The sequence below is a fragment of the Gymnoscopelus braueri genome (assembly GCF_963280865.1).
Source record: "Gymnoscopelus braueri genome assembly, chromosome: 6".
Classification (NCBI taxonomy): Eukaryota; Metazoa; Chordata; class Actinopteri; order Myctophiformes; family Myctophidae; genus Gymnoscopelus; species Gymnoscopelus braueri.
The window spans coordinates 21340959-21361414 of record NC_137607.1 but is presented as its reverse complement, the minus strand read 5'-3'; the positions used below and the strand labels follow the sequence as shown (position 1 = coordinate 21361414).

Genomic DNA, 20456 nt, shown 5'->3' with positions numbered 1-20456 from the left:
CACCACTGGCACGCGCATGCGCTTGCACGCCGTTGCCCCTGGTGACGCGTCCCCATGCAGTTTGGTCCCGCCCCTCGGCCTCCGTGATTGGCTGTCTGCGACCCGTGCGGCGTCTCTGCATGGTCAACACAGCTGCCATTCAAGTAGCAGCTGATGCTATTTAGCTTAGCTTGGTTTATTATCGGATCAGTTGAGCTGCCCGTCAGATTAAACCTGGATACAATCCTACAAGTCAACATATTGTGTGGGCTGCATAGTCCGCGGACTGCATGCTGTTTACGGGAACATATGCCCATTAGATCCAGTAGATCCCTTGCCAGTTTGCAAGTCAACATCACCTTTTTGGTGGCTCCTTGTTTTCTCTCCACCCCAGGAAAAGTGAAGATTTATCCGACATGTCTTCAGAAGAGGACGTCAGGGCCAAGGATATTCTGAAGGGCTTTAAACTGTATCCTTTTGCTGTGGTTCTTCAATGTTAGTTGTGTAGTATTAATGATAATAAGTGCCCGGGTGTGTTACTGACCAGCCAAAAGGCAGCTCGTTGCACACACACGCATAGCTTTCTGAGCTAACGGTTGCTAGCTGGCGTTATAACCGTTACTCTCTGAAATAATGATCCGTTCACATGTCGTTTGATAGCTCTATAGCAGACATTTGACATCCGTCTGGATTGACTCATGTTACTCGTATGGTTCATTATTTTGAAATATATAATTTGGCGCCACTTAACGTGCCAGGCCTTGCCTACTAGTTGCTAATAATGTAAGTGCATGACTATAATGTAATCTCGCGGAACCTAGCAGTCAGTCAGACCCCCGTCCCAACGATATAGAGTTTTATGGGACGGAGGCTATAACGCGAGATTACACTGTTTTCATTGCAAAGCATCCAAGTGGAAAGTTGCAGGAGGATACATTGTAGCCTCCTCACTAGCCATGGATACACGACCGTCGTCTGTCTCGACCGTCATGGATGAACTTCAACCTGCTGTTTGCACTTTCTCCCTTTTTGGCCCGTACATCTACATAAACGTTCAGATTTCAAATATAAAGTGCTTACATCATGGCCACGGATGTTACAATTATGTACGGGCCCTCAGAAGTACCCTTTATGTTCCGTATTGTTCATTAAAAAGCATTTTAATCCGATTGGTGGCCATTTTCTCATAAGAGTTATAATGTATCAGAGTGCCATACATCTCCCAACCGATAGGGTCGCGCGAAAGCTTGTGGAGGAAATACCAAGAAAATGGCCACCGATCGAATTAAAATGTTTTTTATTGAACAATATGGAAGATACTGGTACTGCTGATAACCCGTACATTATTGTAACATCCGTGGCCAAGGGGTAAGCACTTTATATTTGAAATCTGAACGTTTATGTAGATGTACGGGCCGTAAATGGAGAAAGTGCAAACACCAGGTTGAAGTTCATCCATGACTGTCATGATATGACAGTCATGTATCTGGTCTACCTCCTCACTAAAATGCTTTATGCATCATATTTAACTGATGTCAAACAACTGTGAGGTAACGTGACAGCTAAGCCAAATTAAATAGTGGTCAGTGGTGCACGAATTTACATAAACATACCTGCATTGAGTTACTTGTGAAAATGAATAATTGTCTGATATTAACCATTATTGTTTACTGCATGTGTTATGCATTTTGTTATGTACGTGTAAGAGCAGGCTGTGTGCCTTGGAAAATATACAAACACATTCGTTTGCCTGAAGGAGAGCAAATGTTTGTGAAAACATGTATCAATATTTCTGGGTAATTGCTGAAAAAGGTTTGAGTGCCCGACCCTTGCATGGATCCTATTAGCCTTGGATCAAGACGGTCATCGGTCATAATGACAAGGTATGGTCTTGTATCAAGGCTAGGATCCTATTATAGTTGGACAGCACTGATGTCTGTAATTGTTTAAAAAGAGACAGACTGTGCTCTGCTCAAATCACTGATGCATGCCAGATCAGCTAATGAGGATGTCAGGAGATGAAGCCTGTAGAAAGATGGATAATTTGGTTCCTAAGTGCTGTGCAGCACTAGGGCTAGCCTGTCACAATTCATTACTTACCTACTTGACGATTAACGGTACTTCAGGGTAAGTGATATTTTATGGTGAAAACTAAGTATATTTAAAAAAAGGTTAAAGCACAAAATTCTGATAGTAATCATTGCTATAGAGTGTTTGTTCAGTAACAGGGGTCTCCCTGTCTCCAGCTTAATAGACAGAAAATACATTTTCAGGTGGGTTGCACATTTTCAGCCAATCAGGAGGATTACCCATTTATCAGCTTAAATATTATAGTGTTACTGTTCCTGTTTTGTCTGCTCATTTTCCAAATTCACCTTAGCTGTATCCTGTGTGAGTTCTTTCTCCTGTTTGGATAAAACTGTTTACCAAAGAGCTGGAGAGACAAGGAGACTCCTGTTACTGAACAAACACTCTATAACTATCCGAATATAGAGCAATTTAACACTTATTTTAACAAAAACATATCACTTACCCTACCTATAATTGTGATTAACGATATAATTGTGTTTTTCCATTGAACATTGGAACATACAATTATATTTCAGTTTTTAGGCTTTGTAAACAAAAATTGCACAGGGTGGATATGACAAATAACTTAAACATGCAGAGAAATGACTGACAATGACAAATACCAATAACCAAAATAAATAATGCACCATGACCAAAATAGGCCATATTTAATAATTTAATACTCAAAATGTGTTAAACAATAGTGGAAAACCCCTTCTACAAGCTCATAGCGTGTCACATCGTGACATGATGTGAGCTTGTAGATCTGCTTTTTCCACTAATTCTGAAAATGTATAAACATTTTTCAAGATGGAAACGATTATGATGCTTATGCAAAACAATTGCGATTAAGCGATTATGTAATAATTGTTTGTGACTGGCCTAGCTGTGCAGAAGGTGACTTTCTCACAGTGATAGTCAAAATCAGCCGTTGGCCCAAATCCAGTGATGTCCCGAAAAATATCCGAGGACGACCTAGAGAGCTGCATTTAGGTTAGCACTAACATTTTCTAGCATTTTTTGGACTGTTCAGGTGGACGCTTCCAAAGCTGTACCATAACATTTTTATTCATCCTTTATATACAAGCTTTGTCTTTAAAGTGATAATTTATTAGATTCGATTTTCGGATGACTGTATGGTTGCTTGCAAAGGTGGATGGCTGAAACTAATTACGGTCTGCAGCGTTAACTTCTATAGCCCACTGCCCCCCACCCCTCTATTGAATAAATCCTTTTATCCGGGAGGTGTATATAAGGAGAGAAGGGTTAAGCCCAGCCCCAATGGAAGAGTTAAAGGACAGCAAGTTATGTTTATGTTCCTTTTTTCCTTTTCACCTCCTCCACCTCTTCCTCCTCCCTACTGTCTCCTTACATAACCACGCAGGAGACTGAAATAGCCTCAGTAATACCCTCTAGAATAAACAGCACACCTGCACTGCAGCCTATTGCTACTATCATTGCTACAGCTAAGGTTATATTAATCCTGTCCTGTACAAGAGAATGACTAGACAACTTTACAACTGTTTTAACACCTGTGTCTGTCAAACCCATTCTAAATATATATATATATACATTCATTTAGACATCATTTTGCTGCAACCATTCTGTTCTAGGGTGCCTATCCCCTATTGCATTTCACACAACCTTTCTACTCTCAATCCTCTCCTAAACACTAAACCTTACTGTCTATTGCTTATCTGCTTACCTGCCAGCTTCTCTGTTCCTTATCACTCAAATTGTAGGATAACTTGTAAGACCGACATCTATGTGAGGGTGTGTGTGACCTTCCTGCATGAAGCCTGGCCCCCTAATTCCTAAATCCATGATTTACTGGGGCAGGGATTTTCTGGCTAAGGCTAATGATAACAGTGGGTGTTCATGATGTTGCTACACACTGCTATGGCTAATATTAATGCTGCTGGCTGTACAGTGCAGCACCGTTTGGGTTGGTACTCATCATCTACCCACATCGCATGTTATCACGCTACCTCCAAAACTGCTATACTGTATATTCAAGCCAACCAGCCTCTAAGAGGTCTCTATACAATTGTTATTAATCCCTTAAAGTCGGCCATACCACCCATGACCAAAAAGGAAAGTCATTTTGTATTTTAAAACAAAATGCCAGATGCCAGAGGGGCAAACAAGCATTGAATGATGAAGATTGTAAAAGTCTTTTTCAGCTTCTCAACATTGCAGCAACAAGGAAAAATAGCAATAAAATCGAAAAATAGAAATTATATGAAAAAATAGTACAAAACATATAATGCAATAATCGAACAGTGTCATGTTTTTGATTGATTGACATCTTTATTGACAAAATGCATATAGACATATTTGCACATATCTGTCAAAAGGATAAAATTCAATAAAGCTTGCGAGCTTATGCCCTTTTGTGGTCCTTTGAATATAAGTGTGTGTCAACTGAGTGCCACGTGTTGGGGGATGAGGTGCTGCCTTTGTTAGGTGCTGTCTAGTCTTATCTGTCCATCCATCTATCCTACCCAGGATGCAATTCGCGTACAGCCAGAGGCTAGCAGAGGCCGCCTAAATTCAGGTAGAAAGGGTTGTGTTTAGGTATTGCATCACAGATGGTTTCATTTAGGCATGGGTTTGTTGCGGTTAAGATCAGGGTACATTTCTACGGTTGGTTTAGCTGGCAGTTAGCCAATGAGGTTTCTGGATTCTGAGCTTGTAGAAGATGGGTGCCAGTACCAGTTCAGGGGCCACAGCCTAACAATAGTTACAGTGTGTGAGTTGCGTGTGAGGTGCGTGCAAGGTGTTGTGGGTGTTAAGATTCTGCTTTAATGTGCATATAATGTTTATGTAGTTTGAGTGTGATTTATGTATGCACAGCTCTGTGTTTGAGTGTGAGTGACACAGGCAACATGCCGTGTCCGTTGTTCACAAGCCTGGTCGCCTGCCAGGTGGAAAAAGCTGTCCGAGCCACCATGAGGGTGCTGTAACAGTAGCAGCTGAAACAGTCCATGGTTAGTCTGGCTGGGGTCCTGTGGGCTTTACTGACACGCAGTCGGTTGTATACTACTGTTGATGGAGGGAAGCTCACATCCATCCATTGATGCTCTGTGCTTTCCGTACCACTTTCAAATGAACAAGGTGGTGTGATTCCAACTGTTACTGTGTTTTTGGTTGAATGCTGTGTCACGGTTGGTGAAGTGATGATGGTAATTGTAATGATGATGATTTAAAATTGCAGTAATTGCAGTCATTGCTCAGGATGATGATGTGAGAAAGATGGTGTCGTTGGTGAAGTATGAACGATCTGTTTTTCAATGAGAATTTTATATTTTGTCAATTATTGATGGTGTTGAATGTGATGTATTTTACCCTGGTGTACTGTAGCTACAGTACTTTTTCTTGCCCTGTAACTGTATCTTAACTGCCATGTTGCCTTTAGCAACTGAATTTCCCCGCGGGATCAATAAAAGGTCTGGTCTTGTCTGTCTGAAGGAAGCCAGGTTTGACTTGATTTTCCATACAGCTATATTGCTCGTCATCCGGCGTGGGGCAAGCAGTCATAGCCAAAAAATACTTTTCGGTTTGTGTTGAGTAGGTTAGGGTTGGAGTCTGGCGAGGTAGGCAGCTGTCAGTATTTTGCAATCCTCAGCGTCTCTTTAAAAATGAATACAGACTGAAAGGTGACAGAAGCTACTCGCTGGGGACTCATTAACGTGTGTGTGTGTGTGTGTGTGTGTGTGTGTGTGTGCGTGCGTGCCCTTCCCTCCACCTGGGACTCCTCAGCCTGGTTGATGTAAGTGAGGACATGTTCTTAGCAATAGCCAACCAGATTCAGGTAGACTACGACTTTCTCTTTGTCAGATATTTGTCACTTGTCATGCTGCAGTGGCATGTTATAAAGAATGGGATTTGAGGAGAGATGCTCTTTCCCCATTGTCAGCACAAATGACTACATCCCTCTGCCTTTTATTTCTAGATTTTCAGTTGCAGAGAAAAGTAAAGGGTTCATCTGCCCTCCCAGTCCATTGCAAAATGTGAACAAATTGCCCATTATCTATGCCTTACATACGTAGATTGTCATATGAGAGAAAATGTTAAAGGATGGACATGTGTGGTTTAGAAAAGAAGTGGTTACCGTACTGTAGTATTTCACCGTTACAAAGTTGGTGGGCTCTACATACAGTAAATGTAGTTTATTTAATAATTGATTGAAGGTGGCATACCCGTTTACGGTTCAGTTTCCTGTAGCTTTGTTTGATTCGCGCAGCGACAGATTTAAACCGGATACACATATGCCATTCATATGTATGTCTGGTTTAAATCTGCTGCCGAATCTATGGGAAACTGAACCAGAAGCAGAAATGGGTATGGTTTGGTAACTGGGTTAGGCACAGAGTATATTGCTCATATTACCCAAGTGACATCACTTGGGTAATCTTCTCAGACTTTCCACCAGTCGCTCTAGTTACAGATCGCTTTAAAGAACGTTTTTTCCACAAACAATGTAACAACTCACATAACAAGAACACATATTCTGATGTCTAATGTGAGCACAGAGCCCCTTTTTAAAGGAGTTGTTCACCCCAAACATTACTTATTTTCTATCAATTACACACCCCATGAAGCCTTGAATTCATGTTTTTGTTTTTGTCGGATTCCTGAGCCAATAATCTGATGACCGGTGGAGTCTCCGGTAGGAGACTCAAATGCAGGTCAATTGAGTCTCAAATTATTCGCTCAGGAATGCGACAAAAACTAAAAAATCTCCATGAATTCAAGGCTTCGTGGAGTGTGTAATTGATAGAAAATAAGTAATGTTTTGGGTGAACTACTCCTTTTTTAAGGTATAATGTAGACCTAGACTACTGTATTAGTAGTACTAGATGGGTACTCTTCCTGCATGGAAAAAGCAGTGTGGGCTCATCTCTTATCGTCTGACACAGGATTGACATTTGATTGATTGATTGAATACTTTATTAACAAGAGTATTAACAATACAGGTAGTACAGACAAAGGTTATTCTAAAAGGATAACCCAGAAATGTTCCTTGACATGAAAAAAGTTTGAGAACCACTGATATTATAGCAACATTAGGATTTAGAAGACATTTGTAGAATCCCCAGGAGTAAAGATGTGAGTTAAAATTTTCGCTTTAAAACATATATTCACACATTTTCACAATTTTTCTAAATAATTGCAGATCTACAGGCTGAGCTTGTATATTTGCTATTTTTGAATACCCCAAAGTATAAAATAATGGTTATAGGCTAGCTAAAAATCTAAGATAAGCTATGTCCACTTTTATTTTGAGAACAGGACCTTTTAGGTTAGGTTTGGGTAGGGAGTCGAGAACCTTGTCTTTTTGGTAGGTCATTCCACATTTTGGTGGCAGTGTAGAGTCCAAGGCTGTAAGGGCATATAGGTGTAGGCTTTAGACTCTCTTTATAAGGACAGAAACCAAGGAACTTCTCTCTTTGGAGCGCCAGCAGAAGCTACTCCATTTATTATAAATTTCACACCAGACGTCAACCCGCCAGAACAACAATACAGTCGCACACCGTTTTACGTCATCATCCTGTGTCCCCTCCCCTCTCAGGCATGATCAATCAATCCCTGAGCCTATACAGCAGCATAGTAGAATACATTTTTTACCCATGTTTGAGCCGGATTTGGGGGGAACGAGATATGATGATTTCCTTCTGGCGTTATGCCCATGGGCATCACTCTCTCTAGAGAAGTAGTTTGACAGGTAACTGGGCACTGACCATATGTTACGACCCCTAGTCTAGGGTTAGGGGAAGCAACATAAAATGCAAGAGGACAAAGGATTTAAAACTGAATATATATTTATTACAAACACAAAGTATAAAGAGTTACAAAAATATAGATAAACTTTAGATGCCTAAGCCTAACCTATAACATAATACAACTAGACTTAACACACTCAATCAAAACATAAGACAAAGAATCAAAGGGTCTCTAGTCTTTCCTAAAGAAATACAAACAAGGTTGGTTTGGGTGAGAGAACAGAGGGATGGATTCTCTGCTGCTGTTAAGCTGACAGTCCTCTGCAGCAATGAATTCCAACTGAGGCTTTATAGAGGAGCAGAAGTGGCCACGCCCAATCAGCAGCCATGATCATTAGTGAACCAGCGAATCAGTGGCAGGGACTATTCCCCACAGCCATCAGACATTTGGCAATCAGCAGCACCCAGCAGACTACCAATTTTCCACCTCAGAAACAGGAATGAAAGAATACAAATGCAACACACAAATACTATAATATATCTAACGAAATTAACTAATACAGAATGAAATACGGTTGGCCGTAACACCCCCCTTCCTAAAAAAAAAAAACTTCTTCCCTAAGAAGTTTTCCCTAGAAGGGTTAGGAATAGGGCCAAACCAGACAGATGTCTGACAGAATAACACAACTTCTCGAATCTCATATTTTAATGTCTGGATATGCTCGACCAGTTTCAGAATACAATTAAAGGATTATCAAAAAACATTCAAATTAGTACTTGGGGTTATAACAAAATACCACAAATTGACCAGAATCAATATAATGACAACCAATTCAAATTAGTACGTGAGGGTAGAATACTCAATATGGACAAAAACATTTTGACGTTAACGTATTCACACAACACAAATGAGCAAACAGGCACTAAGCACACACGAAGGGGAGGAAAAGGCCACAAAGGGTTTCAAGTGGGAATAGGGAAACTAAGGGAACAGTCGGATACACGACTACTGAAGGACACGAAGGTTCACCTGTCATGTGAGCCCTCCCCAGCAAACATGACAGGAGCTAATCAGAAGGCCTTAACACAAGGATAATACACAAGTAATTAACACACCAAAATCACAATATGGGCCCACATTTACCCCCCTTTTGCTCATTCGAACTATTTTGTTGGCAGATTTACCCAGAAACGCATCATAAGTTTGCGCAGCCTTCCCCACCACCAATTTATACTGCAAAAGCAGCCAAATACCCCGAACAGGTAATACTTAACAAATTAACCTCTGATTGATCTAAGGTGTCACTTAAGCAATATGCTTTTAAGCCAAGGGTTATAAGTGGCAGTGTTAAGCCAAGGGGGCAGGTACACCCTGTCAGCTCTAACCTTAACTCCTTGATTGGAGCACCACCTCTCAGAGGTGAGGGCAAGCTTAAAGGAGAATTTTGGACTACGTTTTTCTTACCTTTTCTATTATGTTATGATATCTTAGGATGAATGGTACAGTAGAAAAATGTCATAACTCCATCCCGGGTCCGCCACAGCTTAAAACGTGCGCGGATAGGCCTTGCGCGCTTGATCGCATATTTTAATAGCTTTTTTTTTTTTTTTTTTTTAGATCTGACGTTCATAGTGACAGAACACTATGCAGCAAAAAAAAAAAAAAAAAAAAATCTAAGTCTCGCTAGACGAGATTTCAATCTCTTCTTATGTCTTCTTATGTTTATTTATGTTTTTTTTTACTTATGTTTTTTTTTTTAGTGTTCTGTCACTATGAACGTCAAAAAAAATAAAAAAATAAACTATTAAAATATGTGATCTAACGCAAGGCCTATCCGCGCACGTTTTAAGCTGTGGCGGACCCAGGATGGAGTTACTGTACCATTCATCCTAAAAATCCTAAAAATTCTCCTTTAACTCCCCTGAGTCCCCCCCAGCACAAATGAGAACCCACCCCTCCCCACGGACTTGTGCTCAAACATGGGGCACGAGAGCGTCCCCTCCCTCCCCATGGTCGCTGTGGGTTAGGGAGGACAGCCCTCGCCTTCACGTCCTCTCCTAAACCCACAGACGCACTTACCGTGGTAGCAGGTGAAGGTTTCTCGCCCGGAGCCACCAGAATACCCTTCTCCGACAATTGTTGTGACACACCAGTCCTTCCCTCCGCCTGCAGTGCAGAGATAGTAGAGACATTATTAGTGAACAGCAACAAAGGTGCTTTAGTGCAATGAAAAACCTAATACTAAGGGTGGGAATCTTCGCAAACTTATCACCCACAATACAAACTTGCCAACCCGAGACAAAACAAATCAGAACAAATTACAAACCGAATCAGTATAACCAAAAGAAAAAACAAATCTATCACAACTGTAAACTAACTTTTTAGGACGAGCCCCCAATTATGTTACGACCCTTTATCTAGGGGTCTAAGGGCCGCAACATAAACAAAAAGGACAAATTCTAGCATCCCTACATTGGCTCCCAATCACTTTCAGAATTGATTTTAAAATTGTATTAATTACCTTTTAAGGCCATCTCTGGTCTGGCCCCTTCATACATCTCCGACCTACTCGAGCCATATAAACCAGAGCAGGCTTGCAGAGTCTGTGGCCCGGTTCAAATCCCTCCTGAAAACCCACTTATATAGAGTCGCTTTTATTACCTAAAGACTTTTACCCATTGTGTCCTATACTGTATTGCTGCATTTTTTTTCTTTTTCTTTTTTTCTTTTTATGTTTTCATATTTATTTTTTCTATTTTTGTGGTCTCCTACTGTATGGTGTATTTTATCTCTGTGCACTTTGTAACTGTTTCGAAAGGTGCTATATAAATAAAGCTTTATTATTATTATTATTATTATTATTATTATATTAACTGTACATATCATCACACTGGGAGCTGCCCAGTACAATCAAAGTTCATTGATACATTTCTACCGGTGATCGAGCTGGTCTGGTAAGAATAGGATTGCATTCTACCGGGTGGCTTCCTTGGATTATTCTAGAAGGCAGGGAGTGCAAGAGGGGGAGGGGATGGATGTGGAAGTGACAGATGAGAGGGAGGATGAGTTTAAATGGAGATCGGACTCCGTTTGACTTGAGAGGATTAGAGGGTTTGTTCAACCCAGCACGTTTCTAGAAAGAGACAATAGAGACGTTGTAGTATAATAGAATACACTTCAGCAGTCCATTCACTTTGAAGCTTAGCTAAAGTTATTTCTAGCCAAGCTCAAGTTCATGGTGTCATAAATAAGTTGACTCAAGTGGTACATCTCTTATCCCTTCTTTGCTACGTTTCCCCTCAAAAATGGCAATTTAGTGGCAATGGCTCATCACAAGTTTCTGAACAAACTTCTTGAAGTTGTTTAATATTTATAACATTTTCTCAGCTGTCAAAACATTTAACAGCGATTTTACAAATGCAACAAAATCAAGCATTCACATTTTGGAGAAGCTGTATGCCATATATTACACGTTTTTACATGATACATCACTAAATCAAATGGATTACTAAAATTGCATTTCAATTATAATCAGTTATTTTATTCATTATTTTACCCCTACTTGGTAACAAGTAAAACAGTGGTGGTTGAGGCTAATTTTGTTTAGCCTTTTGTTTGTCAAAAACCTAAACCTTTGGGTAGTAGTAGTATTCTCAATGTGTTCATTAATGCAGAGGGCCTAACCCTCTCCTCTCTGCTAGTCATCAAATAGTAATGCCTGTGACAAAATGTCAAGTCGGCATCCTGGGGCTTGGAGGCTTTTGTTGTGCGGATAAGCCATGATGGGGAGTCTAGGCCGGGGACGAGAGCATCACAGGTGGTCAAGAAACTCCCTTTTACCTCGCTTGTAGATGTGGTTGTCTTTTTCAGGTGTGTGTGACACTAAGTAGTGTCTGAGTGTGACAGGGCTGCTAAGTGGAGACCCTTCCAGACCTGAACACTGAACAGTCTGTAGTGTCTCTCAGGTCCTTTTTATATTTTTAGTTTGTGGGCTTGCTGGGAAACAAACACACTCTAACGTTTTCTTCATTTTGTATTATTTATGTCTTCTCACTTTTTTCTCACAGTAACAACTTCCGCATACTTGGAGCAATACACTCATACTTTCATACTTGTTAGACTGGAGCCACGTGTAATTATATCATTTAACATATTTTTGTAAACTCTTTACATGTGACAAAGAGCAGCTTTGTGATTTTTCCATACTTGTCTGGCTGTAAATGGCTTCCAAGATTAGTGTCAGGAGCCTATTTTTACGATAAAATGACAGATCAACTCCAAACTTAATTCACATGTTGCGGAGTCTCACCTCAAAGGTGTTTTCACTTCTGACCATAGGAGGTGCCACAAATGTGAAACATTTGAACTGAATTTGAACAGGCATCCGCTGTCATTTACATTCCCAGCCTAATTTGTGTTCCCAGTCTGGCCCCAGACGATCATTATTGACACAAGGAATGAACAATCTGCATGCTTTATCATAGCCTTTTCCTCCATTGGCCTGTTGCATTTCCACCTTTCACAAAGGTATTGGAAGGGGTCCTTCGGGCCAAAAAGGTTGGGGAACCCTGGTGTAGAGGTTTAAATATATACGCTTAAATGGCAAAACTACTTTTAGAATGTATTTTCTGCAGCGCCCACTCTCCCTCCACCTGTAGTCAAGTCTGTGATTGAAGGTTCTTTTGTTTCAATTTCCGTTATGTGTTGTGTCATGGCAGTCAGGAACAGATGGCTGACAGGACACAGCTAACGACTAGCGTGCATCCTCTAGGCTGCACAGGTTTCTTTTTGCAACCCTGCTGTTAGCTTACTAATCGACTACTTTACATTCTTTAATTAAGACTCTTAAATATCTTAAATTGGCAATTTAAGATCTTAATTGTATTTCTTAACATAACCAGGAACACTTTTTGGACATCAGACATACAGTACCTGTATAGAACATTGATTTGATTACATCTCAAAACTGTATTGGTTTATAGTCCAGATCATACAATACAATACAGATGACGACATTCAACATTCATGCTGTTCTTTTTCTGTAGGTCTGATCCTTGTTCTCCCGTTTTGCTTGTAATCTGAGGCTGGATAGAGATAATACTGGTAGTTAATCTGACCGTGCTATGTAAATGCACAGTTTTAATAAGGAGCCCACAGCATGAAGTTGTGTTAGAAGACTGCATACTGAGATGCTATATATAGGTCTTCGTCAGCTCTGTTTACCTCTACAATGAAATCCCAATGGAGACAAAACACGCCGCTAGATTGTTCCTAATGTAGGTCTTTATACACCTGGAAGGGGTGAGACTGGTGCTTTAGAAATATTCTGTGTTGTTTAGAAAGTTGAGTTCTGTCTGCAGTGAAATAAGGCGTTGTGTCTTTGTGGTCACCGTATGTTATCTGCAGTGAAGCATGTTATAACACTGAATTCAGTTAGCCCTTGGATAGAGCTTGAAGATTTAAAGCACCTGTCCAGCTTCCTCAGGATGATGTTTGAGTTTTAAGTAAATACGCACAGAAACCAATCTTTGTTTTGTGCTTTCATATCTGTAATGTAGATTTTTATTGTTGGCACTATTGCTGTTCATCTTTTGTTTTGTTTTTTGTTTGTTATTTCCTTAACCGCATTTCTCTCTCAGTAACTGGATGAATCTTAGAGATGCAGAGACAGGCAAGGTGCTTTGGCAGGGAACCGAGGACCTTTCTCTACCAGGAGTAGAACATGAAGGTACACACACACACACACACACACACTCCTAGATTTGCGCACACATTTACAGTCTGTTGAGAGTAAACGGAATAAAAGGGACTGAACCTCAAACCCATATTTTGATGCATTAGTTATATTATTATTGTTCATAAATATTATTTAATATATTTGTTTGTAGTATAAATAAAAGTGGGCGACTATGCATTGGATTCAAATTGAAGATACACAGACCCTTTGGAGAGCTTGACATTGCTGTGTGATTAATATTGCATTTGACATTGAAAACTAGAGCTCAGACACTGCTCCCTCTAGTGGTTCACATCCCCATGCAGAATAATCATGCATTTGACATTGAAAACTACAGCTCATTGCTCCCTCTAGTGGTTAACAGTATCAAGTGCGTAATTTTTGTTTTGGACATGTCACACAGTCGATGTGGGAGTTATGAGCCTTGCTCTGGTTTCTGCTAACAAGTCCCCTGTTCCTCCCTTTGACTACCTGCAAAACAGCTTTGGCAAATCAAAGACCAATAAGAGTTAACAATGAGAGAGGCATCACTTTTAACGGGTCTCTGTTTTACACTTGCAGTAGTTCATATGCTTGTTCTTTCCTAAATCCTACATGTTACCTCTTCTCTCTTCTTATTTCTTGCTCCCTGTCCGCTACTTTTCCTTTCTTTTCGGCTTTCTCTGAAGCTTACTGCTTCTTCCTCTTCTCCTTGCCTCTTGTGACCACCTGTATCTTTCTCCCACTCCAGCCCGCGTTCCTAAGAAGATTCTGAAGTGTAAAGCAGTGTCCAGAGAGCTAAACTTTTCATCTTCAGAGAAACTAGAAAAGTTCAGACTGGAGCAGAAGGTCTTCTTTAAAGGACAGTGTCTAGAAGGTACAGAAGGCTCACCCGAAGAACTCATTATTTATTTATACATTTTTAACTGAGGGTCCATTTGGTTACATTTGTATAATCAGAGTTAAATGAACACTGAGGACTTTACATGGTATAATGCAACTAATTGCCTAAAAGGCATGCATCCATAGTTCTTTACTGTCCAGGTAGTATGATAACGCTGAGGAAGACCTATTAGGTCGAAACACGGCCGTTGTCTCAGTCCGTGAGAGGTAAATAGAAAACTATGGGAAAAGGACATTCATTGTGTGCCGTGTGAGCCGCACACACATTCATTGTGTGCATTGTGCGCCGTGTGAGCCTTCTGCTTTGCAGTCATTTCTCTCAACATACAGCTGCAGAACTGTATTGTGTAGGAATTATACTCTACTGTCTCCATTGGGTTTACTTTGTATCAGTTCTTCTCAGCTTCGAGTGCCTTGTGTTTGCTTCCAAATGTGATTTGTTCTTGTAGATGTTAATTCAGCTCCCCAAATTCTGTCTAAAACGTGTCACACTGTGGACGTTATAACCCGTGGCCGTGGCAAATTAAAAAAATCTTGTTTTCTCTTTCTCCCTCTTTCTCTATCTAGAATGGTTCTTTGAGTTTGGCTTTGTCATTCCTAACTCCACCAATACATGGCAGTCTCTGATAGAAGCAGCTCCAGAATCTCAAATGATGCCAGCCAACGTTCTCACGTAAGTCCACCATACTGCTACGCTCACCATTTTATCTGTTATTCATGCCACTGTCATGCTAGGAATGACATTTTTGCCATTATTATGGTATGATCTTAAGATATTTTCTTCCTTTGTTTAATATCATTATTACACTGTAGATGATAATTATATACGTATTATTTTCTCCAATAGTATTTTGACTATTTAAATTTTGTTATTGATAGTTAAAGAATATTTTGATATATTTCATAGTAATATTGTGTTCATCTCAATAATGTGACAGCCCCTGAGGTTTCCTTTATACTTCAGTTAATGCATTTATTCCTCTATATTTCAGTGGAAACGTTATCATAGAGACCAACTTTTACGACGATGACCTCCATGTGAGCACCTCCAGGGTACGACTGTTCTACGTCTGACCTCCGACCCTTAATCCCCCAAGCCGTGGTCTATAAATTACCAAGTTGAGACAATTTGCAGAGGCAAACAATTCGAGTGCTGAAGTGGGACCTGCATGTTTTATTAAACTGAATTCTGGTCCAATTGCAGTTCCCACTTTCACCTGAAGTTTGAATTTGCTGACTTATTGTTGTTTTGACCTGCATAATTTATAGACCTTGCTCTCCCTGCCCCATCCTCACAATCTCTCTAACCTCATCCCTGACAGCAGGGGGAAAGAGGGAGAAGGAGGAGGGGAAGAGGAGGGTAGAGAGAGAGAGGGAGAGATGAAGAGGTAATCTTTCTCCACTGTTGCCCCAGTATGCAGATCAACTCTCTTCCCTCTCCCTGTTGGACTGTTCCACTGTAAATATTCTGCCACTGATCTGAAGTCAGCCTTGGAGAGTGCTCTGTAAATTAACCGATTTGTACATTTTATTTGAACTCTTAAATGTTATGTTTTGTGTTAAGTACAGTCCCAGTACCTCACCCTTTTTAGCTGCATTCAACAAGGTGTCACATTCCTGAAACCCAAGTTGATGTTTGCCGAATTAAACATTTTCTAAGTTGTCGGCAAACAATATCAAGCTGTCATTGTTACATGTACATGTACATGTTAGGACTTGTAAATGTGTACCAACATTTGGCTTTAAAAGTTGACAGAAATTAAATGACACAACAGTTAAAATGTAACTGTTAGTATAAGGTCAAGTGCAGTGGCATTGAATGTTTGTCTTTAAATGTAATTCCCTGTTAACAGCTTGTTGGATGCAGCTCTGTTTTGTGTATCCCTGCTGGATTTTTAACCTCGGTTTCCTATCATCTCAGCGTGTATGTCAACATTTTTTGTTTGTTTTTTAGCTGCTAACTGAGTTCTGTAAATTAGGAGTGTTTAATACTACAGGATTAATGAATTAAAGTTGTCCACTATTTAATAACTTCATGGTGTGTCTGATATTATTCTGTGTGCTCGTGCTATTGGGCTTCCATCAGAAGGTGTCTCGTGTCCAAGAAAAAATACATTTTCATGGGACCTGAATTTGGTTATTCTATAAACATGGGTGACCCTGGTGCCTGAAAAAAGGCTGCTAGATGCAACTTGCTGTTTTTGTTTCACATATCTGGGTGTGTGTTGCCTGTCATCCCTTCTGCAGTCTGTCCCACTGTCTTGTCTCAAAGCATTTGTACTCTCAAAAGTATTTAAAAAATTGGTGCCTTTAACCCCCTATCTGGTATATCTATAGAGCTATTTATGTAAATAGAGCTGTATAAATATACTGTACAGTTTAAGTGGTTAACACTTGACGATGTTTAACGGGACAAATCTTCGGTAGATCCCTGTTCACTTGAAAATGTCTGCTCCTCCTTGGTCACTTGGCTGATGCTTTCGAGTGCTAACCATCTCACCCATAGAGATGTATTGATTCCAGCATCACCATGGTAATGTTATCATCTTTACTGCCAGCACTTCACCACTCCAGTGGGGGAGGCAACATAACACCCACCTTTCAGTCTGACCATGCCACATAATCGGCTCCTTTTCTTGTCTTTATGTTCATCATTGTTCCGGCACTACAATGAGGGAGTTGAGTATGACATGTTTTATCCATCTCCTCTGATGGTCCAGATCTTTCACATGTGTTGATGTATGAGTTGCAGCCTACCCCCAAATTCTGGTAGTGATATGTCCTGGTGTACTGTTACATTACATTATGGTCATTTAGCAGACGCTTTTATCCAAAGCAACTTACAATAAGTGCATTCAACATAGGTAGGCAAGAAAACTACTAATCACCGGAAGTCTTAAGTGCATTCTCTTCTAAAACAAGCAACTAAGAGTACCGGTATACCTATATATCAGCTACCTACTTTCTTAAACAGATGAGACAAATAGGAAAATCAAATGAGCACGAGCTAAAACCAATAAGTATCAAAATAAACAAGATCCAATAAAACAAGAGCTCATACAAATAATTGACAACAAGTAGGCAAGGCTAAGTGGAAGGGTCAGGGTAGTGTTTGGGTGTTTTCAGCCTGCGGCGAAAGATGGGCACTGACTCTGCTGTCCTGACATCAGTGGGGAGTTCGTTCCACCACTGTGGGGCCAGAACAGAAAAAAGCTGTGACCGCGTAGATCGGCCAGAAGGACCACTGAGCGATGGGGAAACCAGTCGCCCCGAGGCGGCAGACCGCTCAGGCCTCCACAGAGTTTGGAAGCACACTGAAGAAAACACTGCCAGGGCTGCCTTTATAGTCCTTGAGACTATAAAGGCACAAGGCACTTGATTGGGCTAGCCTACTTAACTGCTCGACTGATTTAAGCCTACTGCTTCAAACACAAATACTAATACAATTACAACTAATACAAACTAACAACAGCCTACTGCTTAAAGCACTATTAAGATATTACACTTGAAAAAAAACGTTGGGTCATTTTATCGTCTACTCAGGCTTTTGTGAGCCCCCCAGACGTTTTTTAAGTTGCTTGATTCAGTATTTAGATATTTGATATTCATTTTATCAGACACGCCCCCATCCTATACGAACCCATCGTAACGTCAAACTCCATTCTTTAATGTTAGATTCATCAAAAACACCCATCCTTGGTTCTGGTGATTCATCCTGCCCTCCTAATACGTGACGGGCTGTGTTTTTTCAATTACTTTTTTCATTTATTGTATTTAATTTTTTTATTGTATTTAATTTTTTTTATTTTCCCAAAAAAATATTAAAAATAAAGGAAAAAGGTAATAAAAAAACACGGTCTCCTCACGTATTAGAAGGACAATGTCAGTCACCAGAACCAAGGACGGCTGTTTCTGATGAATCTAACATGGTTAAAATGGAGTTTGAAGTTACAATGGGTTTGTATAGGACGGGGGCGTGTCTGATACAATGAATATCAAATATCTAAATACTGAATCAAGCAACTTAAAAAGTGTCTGGGGTGCTCCCAAAAGCCTGAGTAGACGATAAAATGACCAACATTTTGTTTGAAAGTTGAAATATCTCTTTAAGCACAACAAAGTACAACTAATAGCAACCTGTTAGATAAGAAAATCTTATACTTACACTACACCAGATGAGTTCAGTAGCTCAGGTCTCTACAGAGTTTGAAAGCACACTGAAGAAAACACTGCCAGGGCTGCCTTTATAGTCCTTGAGATGTGATGGGGCTTCTCCCAGACACATAGCAAGGCACTTGATTGGGCTAGCCTGCTTAACTGCTCAACTGCTTTAAGCCTACTGCTTCAAACACAAATACTAATACAAATACAACTAATACAAATTAACAACAGCCTACTGCTTAAAGCACTAATATACTTAAGCACAACAAAGTACAACTAATAGCAACCTGTTAGATAAGAAAATCCTATACTTACACTACACCAGATGAGTTCAGTAGCTCAGGTCTCTACAGAGTTTGAAAGTACACTGAAGAAAAAACTGCCACGGCTGCCTTTATAGTCCTTGAGATGTGATGGGCCCTCTCCCAGACACTTGGCAAGGCACTTGATTGGGCTAGCCTAGGCTACTGTTGGGGTTTCAAAAGCTATTCATTTATAAAATGTATTTGCTGTAAGTATCTCTGATATTATGTAGTCTAAGCTAGATATTAGGCTGAAAGAATCAAAGAATAAGAACAAGATGCACCAACTGGCCTGGCATATAGTCCACGCCTTATTCTGGTCTGAACATGACCACAGTCATATTTTAATTAGATTTTTCTGATCAACCTGTTAAGATGCCTGATTTCTAGCCTATAATCTTTTGCATAAACCTCCACTCTCATATTTCTGACGCTAATCACATTATAGGTATACTGCTTGATAACCGATGAAGCATATTTCTAAACCTATAATCTGCTGTTGGTCCGGACAGAGATTGATTGATTGATTGAATACTTTATTAGCAGTTTGCAAAAAAAAGCACATGAAAGTATAATTCAATACAAGGTCAGCTAAGAGGATTTAAAACCCAAGAAAGCCTATGGCTTGTTTCCATTGGGGTCCTTTGTTCATAGAAACATTTAATGACACACAGATATACAGTACACTACTATGCAAAACATCTAACAGTTTTAAAACAGAAGTCTCTGGCCTCACATAGCTAAGAAACTTGTAACAGGATGACCCCACATTAGTATAATACTATACAATATACAATTAATAAACAACTCTAAGAACTTATAATTTTTTTCCTCCAGAGTCAGACTAGAGCAGGTATACTCCTGAATCCAAACAACTACAACCAGTGGTGTAAAGTAACTAAGTATATTTACTCAAGCACTGTACTTAAGTACAATTTTGAGGTATGTTTTACTTTCTTCAGTATTTCCAATTTTCAATACTTTTACTTCTACTCCACTACATCTCAGAGGCAAATATTGTACTTAATACTCCACTCTACATAACTTTAGATACTAGTTACTTTGCACATTTAGATTACTATCACAAAACATACATTAACCACTTCAGCCCTATATATTTCGACCATTTGAAAACAGACGATCTACAAGCTCCAAGCTTGTAGATCTGCTATTTTCAAAATAATTTTTATACATTTTGAACATGAAATGAAACATTCTGCACAACAATGACTACTTTTACTTTTGGTACTTTTAAGTATATTTTGATGCCAATACGTTTGTGCTTTTACACAATCACACTTTGAATACTGGAAATGTACTTGTAACAGAGTATTAGTAATACTCTGTTACAATTAAAAAAGTATCAATACTGCAATGTAGTAATACTATTACTACATTGCAGTATTGATACTTTTTTTTAAACATTATTAGTTCTAAAAAAACTTCAGAACTTTTTTAGTTTTAGTTTTAAAAAAAACGTTTTTGTTTTATTTATTTTTGTTGTTTTTAGTTCTAAAAAGTACTAAAAACATTTAATACTTTTTCCACCACTGACTACAAGTACAACTACATATCCCAGCGGTCTTTGCGGCACATGT

General features: G+C 39.7%; 1 protein-coding gene across 1 annotated transcript; it reads left to right on the top strand.

Moving 5' to 3' along the window:
* Positions 1–164: 164 nt before the first annotated feature.
* pde6d (phosphodiesterase 6D, cGMP-specific, rod, delta) lies at positions 165–16426 on the top strand. The gene is made up of 5 exons (XM_080432020.1): positions 165–448; positions 13416–13504; positions 14244–14369; positions 14963–15068; positions 15388–16426. Exons 1-5 carry the CDS (start codon positions 396–398, stop codon positions 15467–15469), a joined length of 456 nt encoding a protein of 151 aa, XP_080288146.1. The 5' UTR covers positions 165–395; the 3' UTR covers positions 15470–16426.
* The last annotated feature ends 4030 nt before the right edge of the window (positions 16427–20456 follow it).